Source organism: Choloepus didactylus, chromosome X, assembly GCF_015220235.1.
Source record: "Choloepus didactylus isolate mChoDid1 chromosome X, mChoDid1.pri, whole genome shotgun sequence".
In the NCBI taxonomy this organism is placed as follows: Eukaryota; Metazoa; Chordata; class Mammalia; order Pilosa; family Megalonychidae; genus Choloepus; species Choloepus didactylus.
In genome coordinates this window covers 192,439,199-192,452,651 of record NC_051334.1, presented here as the reverse complement: position 1 = coordinate 192,452,651, position 13,453 = coordinate 192,439,199, and the positions used below count along the sequence as shown (strand labels likewise).

The 13,453-nt window shown below is 38.8% G+C and overlaps 1 protein-coding gene across 1 annotated transcript in view; it reads left to right on the top strand.

The window, feature by feature from the left end:
- Positions 1–13,453, top strand: part of F8 (coagulation factor VIII) — a 208,982-nt gene that overhangs the window by 63,821 nt on the left and 131,708 nt on the right. The window contains exons 5-8 of the mRNA XM_037820964.1: positions 661–729; positions 2,548–2,661; positions 4,716–4,937; positions 13,195–13,453. Coding sequence (XP_037676892.1) covers positions 661–729; positions 2,548–2,661; positions 4,716–4,937; positions 13,195–13,453 — 664 coding nt within the window. The remainder of the gene's footprint in view (positions 1–660; positions 730–2,547; positions 2,662–4,715; positions 4,938–13,194) is intronic.

Sequence of the window (13,453 nt, the reverse complement as noted above, 5' to 3'; positions counted from 1 at the left end):
TTAATATTAATGTAAAGCTTACAGTCGATATTCCATTTTTTCCCTACATGTCTTGATAATGTTCTTTTGGGCCTATTCTCCATTATTAGATTCAATCTGGGATCATACATTGCATTTAATTTAGTTGCTCCTTTTTTTAAATTGTCAGTACATATATACAACATAAACTTTCCCATCTCAACCACTCCCAAGTTTACCATTCAGTGGGATTACTCACACTACTATCACCACCATCCATTACCAACTTTCCCATCACCTCAAACATTTTAAGGCTTAACTTCCCAGTTCCTCTCCCCCTAGCCCCTGGTAACCTGTACTCTACTTTCTGTCTCTATGTATTTGCATATTCTAGTTATTTCATGTAAGTGGAATTATACAATATTTGTCCCTTTGTGTCTGACCTATTTCACTCAACATAATGTCTTCAAGAATCAACCATTAAGTTGTATGTCTTTTTAATTTCATTTTTCTTGGAATTCATTTTTACTGTGTATTACAAAAGTAGAGCTCTGCAACAAATTTGAAGCAAAAAACTGTTTCTTTACCTCAGATGGTTTTAGAAGCACCTGTGAGGAGACACCAAAGAAATGTCTCCTCCTGGTGGCAATTTCCTATGATGGAATTTTGAATAGAAGATAAATTCTCTTACTTCTTTTCCAGGGAGTCTGGCCAAAGAAAAGATAAAGACTGTGCACGAATTTGTACTACTTTTTGCAGTATTTGATGAAGGTTAGTGAGCTGCAATATGAATTTGGGTCCTTGGAAGAAATCAAATATATTAACTTAATATGGTACTCAAGAATGTGGACTGCTACTGTCCAGGGAAAGTGATTATAGAAAGATCACAAACTACAATACTATTCAGGAATGAAGGAGATGGGGATGAAAAGGAATAACAAAAAAGAAAAATGCAACCTTAGTTCCGTAGGCATCTATGAGGTAAGAAGATAACAGTTTGGCCTTATCCCTGTCATTAAATCCATCAAAAAAGCTTTTGGTCTCTGCTTTCTAAATAGCTTCTCTGATCTTCATCTCTTACTAAGTGTTGCAATCTTTGGTGAGCTAATTAACCTCTCTGTTTCCTCATATATAAAATTGAGATAATAATACTACTTTTTTCATAAGATTGTTGTGAGGATTAAAAGAGTGATTTCATGCAAAAACTTAGAACAAAAGTGTTAGTACTTCTGCCTCTCCCTCCTCCTCCTAATATCATATTGTCAACAACAACATCATGGTCTACTTCTCTACCCTCTCATCCACATACACTACCTTCTTCTTAATTGAGGCCCCCAACATCTCTCTCCCAACTAGTCTTGTGTCTTTTCTTGTTCTCAGTCATTCCATTATTACTATAGCAACCAGAGGGAAAATACTGAAATGTGAATCTGATCATGCCATTCCAGTCTTTAAAACCCTTCAATAACTTATCCTAAAGGTAAAATGCAAATTTCTTAACAAAATGATGCATAATCCAATCCTTGTGCTCCTTTCCCTGCCTCATCTTCCAGGTTCCAGGAACACTGAACAATTTGCAGCACCCAAATATGTCATGCTTTTTTTTTTCATCCAGACCCTCGCTTATGCTTTTCTCTCTGCCTCAAAAGCCTTTCTCCTCCTTTACACCAGGTAAACTTCTTATCCTTTAAGGATGACTCATTTCAGCCATTCCCTCCCTCATGATGACATCCAGTCTGGGTTAGATGCCTGCTTTATATATTTCCAGAGACCTTATGCTTACTCCTTATCACATTATATTATCATTTTCTACTTAATTAATATTTGTCTTCTTTGACTTCATATAATTTTCCTTCTGTTTACATCTTTATTGCATCACTTTTAACTCTTTATTATAATTGTCAACTGACCTGTTTATTCAGGTTAGACTTTAAGTTCCTTGAAGGAAGAGGCTCTGTCTTCTCTGTGTTATCAGTTCTCAGTGCTCAGTATTGCTCAGTAAATATGGGTATGAAGGAATGAACAAATGAGTCTTGGGTGCTTCAGAAGTTATCAGCATTAGCTGCCAGTCCTTTACACAAAGGGTTAACTTTAAGGAGAAGCTGTCCAATAATAATATTTCCAGTGTTTCAGTTCTTATTAATTTCAGAGAGGAGGTTGGGAAACTTTCAGTTTCTAGGTTTCATTACTACAAGCTGGAATGAAGCAATTAAGAAAGGGACTGAACAACAGCCCTTCTCCCAGGATAATTTTCATCTGCTTCCTTTTAAATAAAACAGCTAATAAATAAAATGAAACCCTCATGGCTCAAACTAACCAATATTCTTCCTTCTCCTAATTAGGATTTATTATTATCTCTTCCCACTGCTATCATGGACAAATTTAAGGAGGGATAATAAGTTTGAGCAAGAAATGTCTACCTTTTGGTAATTATCTTCTCTTCCTCTTACTGATTTTGAGAGGATATGTCATCTGTGCCTACTTTACTGAAAAATTTCTTAGCATGTGAAGAGGGATGGAAGGAGAGAGGGAGAGTCAATGGTGAAATACAGACTTACCTGGCTCTATCTGTGCTTCCTTTCTCACCAGGGAAAAGTTGGCACTCAGAAAAGAATGGCTCCTTGACACAGCCTCTGGATTCTCCATCTAGGCCCTGGCTTAAAATGCACACAGTGAACGGCTATGTAAATAGGTCTCTGCCAGGTAGGTACAGGCTTGCTCAAGAACCCTTAGAATTTTCTGAATTTACTGCCAGAGCTCTGTTCTTTGAAACACCTCAGACAACTCGGTACCCCAGAGAAAAACCCACTGAATTCTGGCCTCTGGAGGTCTTCCAATCACCTGAAAATGAATGCCTGCCCATATACATAGAACTCACAATCATATTTCTCTTTTCTTTTGCTTAACTCTGAGTGGTCAACCAAGGATGACCAGAAATTTAAGGAAAACATGAAATATGAAAGAGATATGCAAATATAAACAAAGAAAAATAAGCTCAGAAGAGAAATAATACTTAGAACAGAAAAGAACTTGTCAAAAACTATAAATAATATTTTCATAAATATTCAAGGTGATACTGCATCAATAAACCAATAACAGGATTCTATGAAAAGAAACAACTAGAAGAAGAGCACACTCATAGAAATTAGAAATACGATTGTCAAAATAAAAACTCAATAGAAGGTAAGAAGATAGAATGGAGAAAATCTAGAAAGAAAAAAAGAAAAGAGATTGAGAATTTATTTTAAAACATCTATTCTAAAAGAAAAATAATAAAAAGAATCAAAAAAAATGATAAAAGAAAAATGTGAAGAAATAAGAGATATGGGTTTTAGTACTGAAAGTGCTCAGTAGACTGTTTTAAAAGGCTTCCACAAAAAATTATCATTGTGAAATTTCAGAGCACAAAAAATAAAGCAAAGATACTTTGTTTCCCCTGGGAGAAGCAGGTCATGTACAAAAGAATGATAATTACACTAACACTATAATGGAGCAATACCCTAAAAGTTCTGAGGGAAAAATTACTTTCAACCAGTAATTCATAGCCAAACTCTGAATCAGCCTTGGGGGAAGAATAAAGACATTTTCAGAAATAGAAGGCCTTAGAAGGCTTTGAATATTTACTATGGTAAAAGTATCAAGTAAACCAAGAAAGAGGAAATTGGGAGGTGAAGGACTTGGAAGGGAGTATGACCAGATGTGAGGAGACCTGTAAAGAAGCTGTGGTTCAGACAAGAGATAACGGTAGCTTGGATTAGGAGGTGGTGGTAGAAATGATGGTAGAAAATAAATATATTTGAAAACTTAAGGAGCCAAAGTAAGAGGCAGCTGTTGCCTAGTAGTTAGTGTGGGACCTAAATTTACAGCTGCTTGAGTTCAAATACTGAGTAAGTTAATTATCCTCTCTGGGCATCAGTTTCTTCTCCTATGAGAGAGGGATAATAATAGTTTTTACATTCATAGGGTTATAGTGAGGAGTGAATAAGTTGAAACTTATAAAGTAATTTGGACAGTGTTTGACACAAAAACATGCTCAGTAAATTTTAGCTGTTATTAATTATGGTGTCATGATTAGTTTTGGATTGGATATGGGAAGTGAGAATGTGATAATGAGGATAACTCACATTCACATAATTGAATGCAAGATGGTGCTATTCACTGGGTAAGGAACTCTGGAAGAGGATGAGGTGATGAAGATCACAAATTTGGTTTTGGGCATGTGAGATTTATGAGCTTTCCAGGTGGAGATGTTGAGAGGTGGTTGGTTATATGAATCTGGAGTTCAGGGAGAAGTCTGAAATAGATGTGTTATCAGGCTAGGGATGATCATTAACACCATGAGAATGGGTGAGATTTTGCAGGGAGAAAATATTGATTGAAAAGAGAATGGGCCTAAGGTTGAGCCCTGATATGCTCATCATTTAATGGATGGGCAGAGAAGGAGGGGTCAACAAGGATACAGAAGAAGGAGCGGTCCGAGAAATAGGGGAACAAAACCCAAAGAGGTGTTGGTGCAGAGGCAATGGAGGAGTTTCAAAAAGGAATGAATGGTCAATAGGTGCAGATGGATGCTGAAAAATATCCATTTTATTTAGCAGCATGACAGTCATTGGTGACCTTGGTTTGACAGTGCCCCAATGTCCTTGGAAAGTTTGTTTCCAAAATTTGTAAGGTCAACTTGTCCATCTTGTCCAAGCAAGTGTTTTCCATTTCAAATTATCTACTTCTTAGCCATAACTCTTATTTCTAATATACAGGTCTGATTGGATGCCACAGGAAATCAGTCTATTGGCATGTGATTGGAATGGGCACCACCCCAGAAGTACACTCAATTTTCCTTGAAGGCCACACATTTCTTGTGAGGAACCATCGCCAGGCCTCCTTGGAGATCTCACCAATAACTTTCCTTACTGCTCAGACACTCTTGATGGACCTTGGCCAGTTCCTACTGTTTTGTCATATCTCTTTACAACAACATGGTAATATCTTTGGATCTTTTTTTTTTTTTTTAATCATTTTATTGAGATATATTCACATACCACGCAGTCATACAAAACAAATCGTACTTTCGATTGTTTACAGTACCATTACATAGTTGTACATTCATCACCTAAATCAATCCCTGACACCTTCATTAGCACACACACAAAAATAACAAGAATAATAATTAGAGTGAAAAAGAGCAATTGAAGTAAAAAAGAACACTGGGTACCTTTGTCTGTTTGTTTCCTTCCCCTATTTTTCTACTCATCCATCCATAAACTAGACAAAGTGGAGTTTGGTCCTTATGGCATTCCCAATCCCATTGTCACCCCTCATAAGCTACATTTTTATACATCTGTCTTCGAGATTCATGGGTTCTGGGTTGTAGTTTGATAGTTTCAGGTATCCACCACCAGCTACCCCAATTCTTTAGAACCTAAAAAGGGTTGTCTAAAGTGTGCGTAAGAGTGCCCACCAGAGTGACCTCTCGGCTCATTTTGGAATCTCTCTGCCACTGAAGCTTATTTCATTTCCTTTCACATCCCCCTTTTGGTCAAGAAGATGTTCTCCGTCCCACGATGCCGGGTCTACATTCCTCCCCGGGAGTCATATTCCACGTTGCCAGGGAGATTCACTCCCCTGGGTGTCTGATCCCACGTAGGGGGGAGGGCAGTGATTTCACCTTTCAAGTTGGCTTAGCCAGAGAGAGAGGGCCACATCTGAGCAACAAAGAGGCATTCAGGAGGAGACTCTTAGGCACAAATATAGGGAGGCCTAGCCTCTCCTTTGCAGCAACCGTCTTCCCAAGGGTAAAACTTATGGTAGAGGGCTCAACCCATCAAACCACCAGTCCCCTATGTCTGTGGTCATGTTAGCAACCATGGAGGTGGGGTAGGCGAATACCCCTGCATTCTCCACAGGCTCCTCAAGGGGGCACTACATCTTTTTTTTTTCCTTGTTTTTCTTTCTTTCTTTCTTTTTTTTTTTAACTTTCCCTTCTTTTTTAAATCAACTGTATGAAAAAAAAAGTTAAAAAGAAAACAAACATACAATAAAAGAACATTTCAAAGAGACCATAACAAGGGAGTAAGAAAAAGACAACTAACCTAAGATAACTGCTTAACTTCCAACATGTTCCTACTTTACCCCAAGAAAGTTACATAATATAGCAACCTTTCTGTGAACTTGTTCCTACTATATCCATCAGAAATTAACAGACCATAGTCATTTCTGGGCATCCCCAGAACGTTAAAAAGCTTATCTGTTCTTCTTGGATTATTGTTCCCCCTTCCTTAATTACTCTCTACTGCTAGTTCCCCTACATTCTACATTATAAACCATTTGTTTTACATTTTTGAAAGTTCACATTAGTGGTAGCATATAATATTTCTCTTTTTGTGCCTGGCTTATTTCACTCAGCATTATGTCTTCAAGGTTCATCCATGTTGTCATATGTTTCACGAGATCGTTCCTTCTTACTGACGCGTAGTATTCCATCGTGTGTATATACCACATTTTATTTATCCACTCATCTGTTGAAGGACATTTGGGTTGTTTCCATCTCTTGGCAATTGTGAATAATGCTGCTATGAACATTGGCGTGCAGATATCTGTTCGTGTCACTGCTTTCCGATCTTCCGGGTATATACCGAGAAGTGCAATCGCCGGATCGAATGGTAGCTCTATATCTAGTTTTCTAAGGAACTGCCAGACTGACTTCCAGAGTGGTTGAACCATTATACAGTCCCACCAACAGTGAATAAGGGTTCCAGTTTCTCCACATCCCCTCCAGCATTTGTAGTTTCCTGTTTGTTTAATGGCAGCCATTCTAACCGGTGTTAGATGGTATCTCATTGTGGTTTTAATTTGCATCTCTCTAATAGCTAGTGAAGCTGAACATTTTTTCATGTGTTTCTTGGCCATTTGTATTTCCTCTTCAGAGAACTGTCTTTTCATATCTTTTGCCCATTTTATAATTGGGCTGTCTGTACTATTGTCATTGAGTTGTAGGATTTCTTTGTATATGCAAGATATCAGTCTTTTGTCAGATACATGGTTTCCAAAAATTTTTTCCCATTGAGTTGGCTGCCTCTTTACCTTTTTGAGAAATTCCTTTGAGGTGCAGAAACTTCTAAGCTTGAGGAGTTCCCATTTATCTATTTTCTCTTTTGTTGCTTGTGCTTTTGGTGTAAAGTCTAGGACAGTGGCCGCCTAATACAAGGTCTTGGAGATGTTTTCCTACATTATCTTCTAGGAGTTTTATGGTACTTTCTTTTATATTGAGATCTTTGGTCCATTTTGAGTTAATTTTTGTGTAGGGGGTGAGGTAGGGGTCCTCTTTCATTCTTTTGGATATGGATATCCAACTCTCCCAGCCCCATTTGTTGAAAAGACCATTATGGCTCAGTTCAGTGACTTTGGGGGCCTTATCAAAGATCAGTCGGCCATAGATCTGAGGGTCTATCTCTGAATTCTCAATTCGATTCCATTGATCTATATGTCTATCTTTGTGCCAGTACCATGCTGTTTTGGCAACTGTGGCTTTATAATAAGCTTCAAAGTCAGGGAGTGTAAGTCCTCCCACTTCGTTTTTCTTTTTTAGAGTGTCTTTAGCAATTCGAGGCATCTTCCCTTTCCAAATAAATTTGATAACTAGCTTTTCCAAGTCTGCAAAGTAGGTTGTTGGAATTTTGATTGGGATTGCATTGAATCTGTAGATGAGTTTGGGTAGAATTGACATCTTAATGACATTTAGCCTTCCTATCCATGAACATGGAATATTTTTCCATCTTTTAAGGTCCCCTTCTATTTCTTTAGTAGAGTTATGTAGTTTTCTTTGTATAGGTCTTTTACATCTTTGGTTAAGTTTATTCCTAGGTACTTGATTTTTTTAGTTGCTATTGAAAATGGTATCTTTTTCTTGAGTGTCTCTTCAGTTTGTTCATTTCTAGCATATAGAAACATTACTGACTTATGTGCATTAATCTTGTATCCCGCTACTTTGCTAAATTTGTTTATTAGCGCTAGTAGCTGTATCGTCGATTTCTCAGGGTTTTCTAGATATAAGATCATATCGTCTGCAAACAATGACAGTTTTACTTCTTCTTTTCCAATTTGGATGCCTTTTATTTCTTTGTCTTGCCGGATTGCCCTGGCTAGCACTTCCAGCACAATGTTGAATAACAGTGGTGACAGCGGGCATCCTTGTCTTGTTCCTGATCTTAGAGGGAAGGCTTTCAGTCTCTCACCATTGAGTACTATGCTGGCTGTGGGTTTTTCATATATGCTCTTTATCATGTTGAGGAAGTTTCCTTCAATTCCTACCTTTTGAAGTGTTTTTATCAAAAAGGGATGTTGGATTTTGTCAAATGCTTTTTCAGCATCTATTGAGATGATCAATTGATTTTTCCCTTTCGAGTTTTTAATGTGTTGTAATACATTGATTGTTTTTCTTATGTTGAACCATCCTTGCATGCCTGGAATAAACCCCACTTGGTCATGGTGTATGATTTTTTTAATGTGTCTTTGGATTCGAATTGCAAGTATTTTGTTGAGGATTTTTGCATCTATATTCATTAGGGAGATTGGCCGGTAGTTTTCCTTTTTTGTAGCATCTTTGCCTGGTTTTGGTATTAGATTGATGTTAGCTTCATAAAATGAGTTAGGTAGTGTTCCATTTTCTTCAATGTTTTGAAAGAGTTTGAGTAAGATTGGTGTCAGTTCTTTCTGGAAAGTTTGGTAGAATTCCCGTGTGAAGCCATCTGGCCCTGGGCATTTATTTGTGGGAAGATTTTTGATGACTGATTGGATCTCTTTGCTTGTGATGGGTTGGTTGAGGTCTTCTATTTCTTCTCTGGTCAGTCTAGGTTGTTCATATGTTTCCAGGAAATTGTCCATTTCTTCTACATTGTCCAGTTTATTGCCGTACAGTTGTTCATAATATCCTCTTATAATTTTTTTAATTTCTTCAGGATCTGCAGTTATGTCACCTTTTTCATTCATTATTTTGTTTATATGGGTCTTCTCTCTTTTTGATTTTGTCAGTCTAGCTAGGGGCTTGTCAATCTTGTTGATCTTCTCAAAGAACCAACTTTTGGTGATATTTATCCTCTCTATTGTTTTTTTGTTCTCTATGTCATTTATTTCTGCTTTAATCCTTGTTATTTCTTTTCTTGTACTTCTTTTAGGATTGGTTTGCTGTTCATTTTCTAGCTTCTTCAGTTGATCCATTAGTTCTTTGATTTTGGCTCTTTCTTCCTTTTTAATATATGCGTTTAGTGCTATAAATTTCCCCCTTAGCACTGCTTTTGCTGCATCCCATAGGTTTTGGTATGTTGTGTTCTCATTTTCATTCGTCTCTATATATTTAGCAATTTCTCTTGCTATTTCTTCTTTAACCCACTGATTGTTTAGGAGTGTGTTGTTTAACCTCCAGGTATTTGTGAATTTTCTAAGTCTCTGATGGTTATTGACTTCTAATTGTATTCCATTGTGGTCAGAGAATGTGCTTTGAATAATTTCAATCTTTTTAAATTTATTGAGGCTTGTTTTATGTCCCAGCATATGATCTATTCTGGAGAAAGTTCCGTGAGCACTAGAAAAGTATGTGTATCCTGGTGATTTGGGATGTAATGTCCTGTAGATGTCTGTTAAATCTAATTCATTTATCAGATTGTTTAGGTTTTCAATTTCCTTATTGGTCTTCTGTCTGGTTGATCTATCTATAGGAGAGAGTGATGTGTTGAAGTCTCCCACAATTATTGTGGAAACATCAATTGCTTCCTTTAGTTTTGCCAGTGTTTCTCTCATGTATTTTGTGGCACCTTGATTGGGTGCATAGACATTTACGATTGTTATTTCTTCTTGCTGAATTGCCCCTTTTATTAGTATGTAGTGGCCTTCTTTGTCTCTCAAAACATCCCTGCATTTGAAGTCTATTTTATCTGAGATTAATATTGCTACGCCTGCTTTCTTTTGGCTGTAGCTTGCATGAAATATTTTTTCCATCCTTTCACTTTCAGTTTCTTTGTGTCCCTATGTCTAAGTTGAGTCTCTTGTATGCAACATATTGATGGTTCATTTTTTTTGATCCATTCTGCGAATCTATATCTTTTAATTGGGGAGTTTAATCCATTTACATTCAACGTTATAACCGTGAAGGCATTTCTTGAATCAGCCATCTTATCCTTTGGTTTATGTTTGCCATATTTTTCCCCTCTCTCTATTAATATCCTTTATTGTACCCATACCGAATCTCTTTAGTACTGAACCTTTCTCCAAGTCTCTCTGTCCTGTCTTTGTTTCTCTGTCTGTAGGGCTCCCTTTAGTATCTCCAGTAGGGCAGGTCTCTTGTTAGCAAATTCTCTCAGCATTTCTTTGTCTGTGAAAAATTTAAGCTCTCCCTCAAATTTGAAGGAGAGCTTTGCTGGATAAAGTATTCTTGGCTGGAAATTTTTCTCACTCAGAATTTTAAATATATCGTGCCACTGCCTTCTCACCTCCATGGTGGCTGCTGAGTAGTCACTACTTACTCTTATGCTGTTTCCTTTGTATGTGGTGAATTGCTTTTCTCTTGCTGCTTTCAGAACTTGCTCCTTCTCTTCTGTGTTTGACAGTGTGATCAGTATATGTCTCGGAGTGGGTTTATTTGGATTTATTCTATTTGGAGTTCGCTGAGCATTTATGATTTGTGTATTTATGTTGTTTAGAAGATTTGGGAAGTTTTCCCCAACAATTTCTTTGAATACTCTTCCTAGACCTTTACCCTTTTCTTCCCCTTCTGGGACACCAATGAGTCTTATATTTGGACGTTTCATATTATCTATCATATCCCTGAGGTCCATTTCGATTTTTTCAATTTTTTTCCCCATTCTTTCTTTTATGCTTTCATTTTCCATTCTGTCATCTTCCAGGTCACTGATTCGTTGTTCAACTTCCTCTAGTCTTGTACTATGAGTGTCCAGAATCTTTTTAATTTGGTCAACAGTTTCTTTAATTTCCAAAAGATCATCCATTTTTTTATTTAGTCTTGCAATGTCTTCTTTATGCTCTTCTAGAGTCTTCTTGATTTCCTTCATATCCCGTACTATGGTCTCATTGTTCATCTTTAGTTCTTTGAGTAGCTGCTCTAGGTGCTGTGTCTCTTCTGGTCTTTTGATTTGGGTGCTTGGGCTTGGGTTATCCATATCGTCTGGTTTTTTCATATGCTTTATAATTTTCTGTTGTTTTTGGCCTCGTGGCATTTGCTGAACTTGATAGGGTTCTTTTAGGGTTTGTAGACCTATTGAAGTCCTTATCTCTAATTTATCAGATCTACAGCTTCGTGGAGTACACTTTCTCTAACTAACCAGCAGGTGGCGTCCACGAGCCACCTGTTCTCCACAAGCCAGTTCTCCCCTGCTTAGCCTTTTTGGTGAGTGGGGGAGTGAGTCTTGTGGGGCCCAATTGGTGTACCAAGCTTGTGTGTGTAGTTGGTGTTGCCTGCCCTGTATGTGGGGCGTGTTTCTGGGCAGTCAGGGAGGGGGGGTGGCCCTAACAATCAAATCTCCCTGGTGATCCTAGAGTTTTAAAGCTGGTGCAATAGTCTAATCCTTCAGTTCATTCCTGCCACAGTTTGTCTCTGCCACTGACCCACAAGTCCTTGGTATTGGCGTATGGCTCCTGAGACTTGCAAGTGGGCCCCTCTTCCAGGCTGTGCACCCCGGGTCCTCTGTTGAGGGATGACTGTGCTATGTCACAGGTGAGTGCCGTCCCCTCAGGGCAGTTCTGGGCTGCTGGGCTGTGTAGGGAGGCTCCCAGTCTGCTCAAATGATGGCTGAATGGGGCTTTGTTAATTCACACTGCTCCACCTTCCCAACTCTGGGACAATCAGGTGAGGTTGCAAGGAAGGCGAATGTCCATGCCCAGTTTTGTGGTGTGTGCCTGTTATTTGAAGCCCTTCCGTCACACTGGGTTGTCTGGGGCAGCTCTGGGCTATGGGGCTGGCGATGGGCAGGAGTGTTTCCTGTCCACCAGGATGGTGGCTGTGAGCGGACATCCCCGTTTTCTTGGGAAATTGTGGTGTTTAGTGAATTTTCTCAGCCACTGGATTATTGCCTTTTGTCTCAGAGCTCTCTTAGTTCTGCTCTTGACTTGACGTGCCCAAATTGAAAGTCTTTGAAGCTTTCTGTATTGGGCTTCTTAGAGTAATTGTTTTAGAAAAAGAAAAAAGGATTAAAAAAAAAAAAATGGTCCTCCTCAGAGATCTAATGGGTTATTGAAATGCTAAGAGACAAAGCAACCAGGGCCATTAAGGAAAGGTCCACAGGGCAGAGAGATCTGCTTTTCTTCGGGATTTGCATATGCGCCTTAGGGCCTGAGCTCCGCCCTTCCCCTTTCTGTGTTCACCAGAACTCTAAAAATCCTCTGCTTTTATTTTGGAGTTTTTCGTGTTGTTTTTTTTTTTTCTATGCCTGTCTCTTCTCTGCTGGGCTGGCTGCTCACAGATTCTCTGGTGTCTGGTCTCTGTCTATCTATGGTTGGAGTCTGGATCAGTAGAATGAGTTTCCGATAAGAGCGGCCACTGCAGTTCTCCCTTCTCCTTCCCGGAGCTGACAGCCCCTCCTCCCACGGGACTGAGCCTGGCAGGGAGGGGCGCAGGTCCCCTGGCCGCAAAAACTTACAGATTTCGCTGATCTCAGCAGTTCGACATTTTCATGAGTGTTGTATGAAGTATGCCCAAAGTCAGATTGCTCTGTGGTGTCCAGTCCACGCAGTTCCTGGCTTTCTACCTACTTTCCTGGAGGAGTAACTAAAACATACAGCTCACCAGTCTTCCATCTTGCCCCGCCTCCTCCTATCTTTGGATCTTAAAAATAGATTTTGTAAGTAAATATCCAGCTCTACTTTTAATGGAATTCACTAGGCAGTGAACAGGAACATAATGAATTGTATCAAGTGGTATTATATATCAGTCCTCAACTGAGATACCCTAGTTTCTAGTTTCCAGAGTAAAGATTTTACCATAAGTATGAGAAGGTTTGAGTATTGGCAGTACTTGTGAATGTTTAGTTAGATGTCTGTGTTAGAGTGAGGGGAAGTGGATTAGGGATAAATGAGGTGGAGGAAATGAGGCATCATAGCTGAAGAGAGGTTTTGTGAGCAGTTTAGACAGAGGACCTTGAATTCCTGATGGAGAGAATGAAGTCATAGAAGTTAAGACAAGAAAGCTTTGTAGAAATCTGACATTGTTTGATTTGTTTTGTCTGACTCCAGATGGCATGGAAGCTTATGTCAAGGTAGATAGCTGCCCAGAGGAACCACAAGTATGGATGAAAAATAATGAAGAGGAAGATTATGATGATGACCTTTATGATTCTGACATGGACGTGCTCAGATTTGATGATGACAATTCTCCTTCCTTTATCCCACTTCGCTCAGTAGCAAAGAAGCATCCTAAAACTTGGGTCCATTATATTGCTGCTGAAGAGGAGGACTGGGACTATGCTCCTGCAGTTCTCACACCAACTGACAG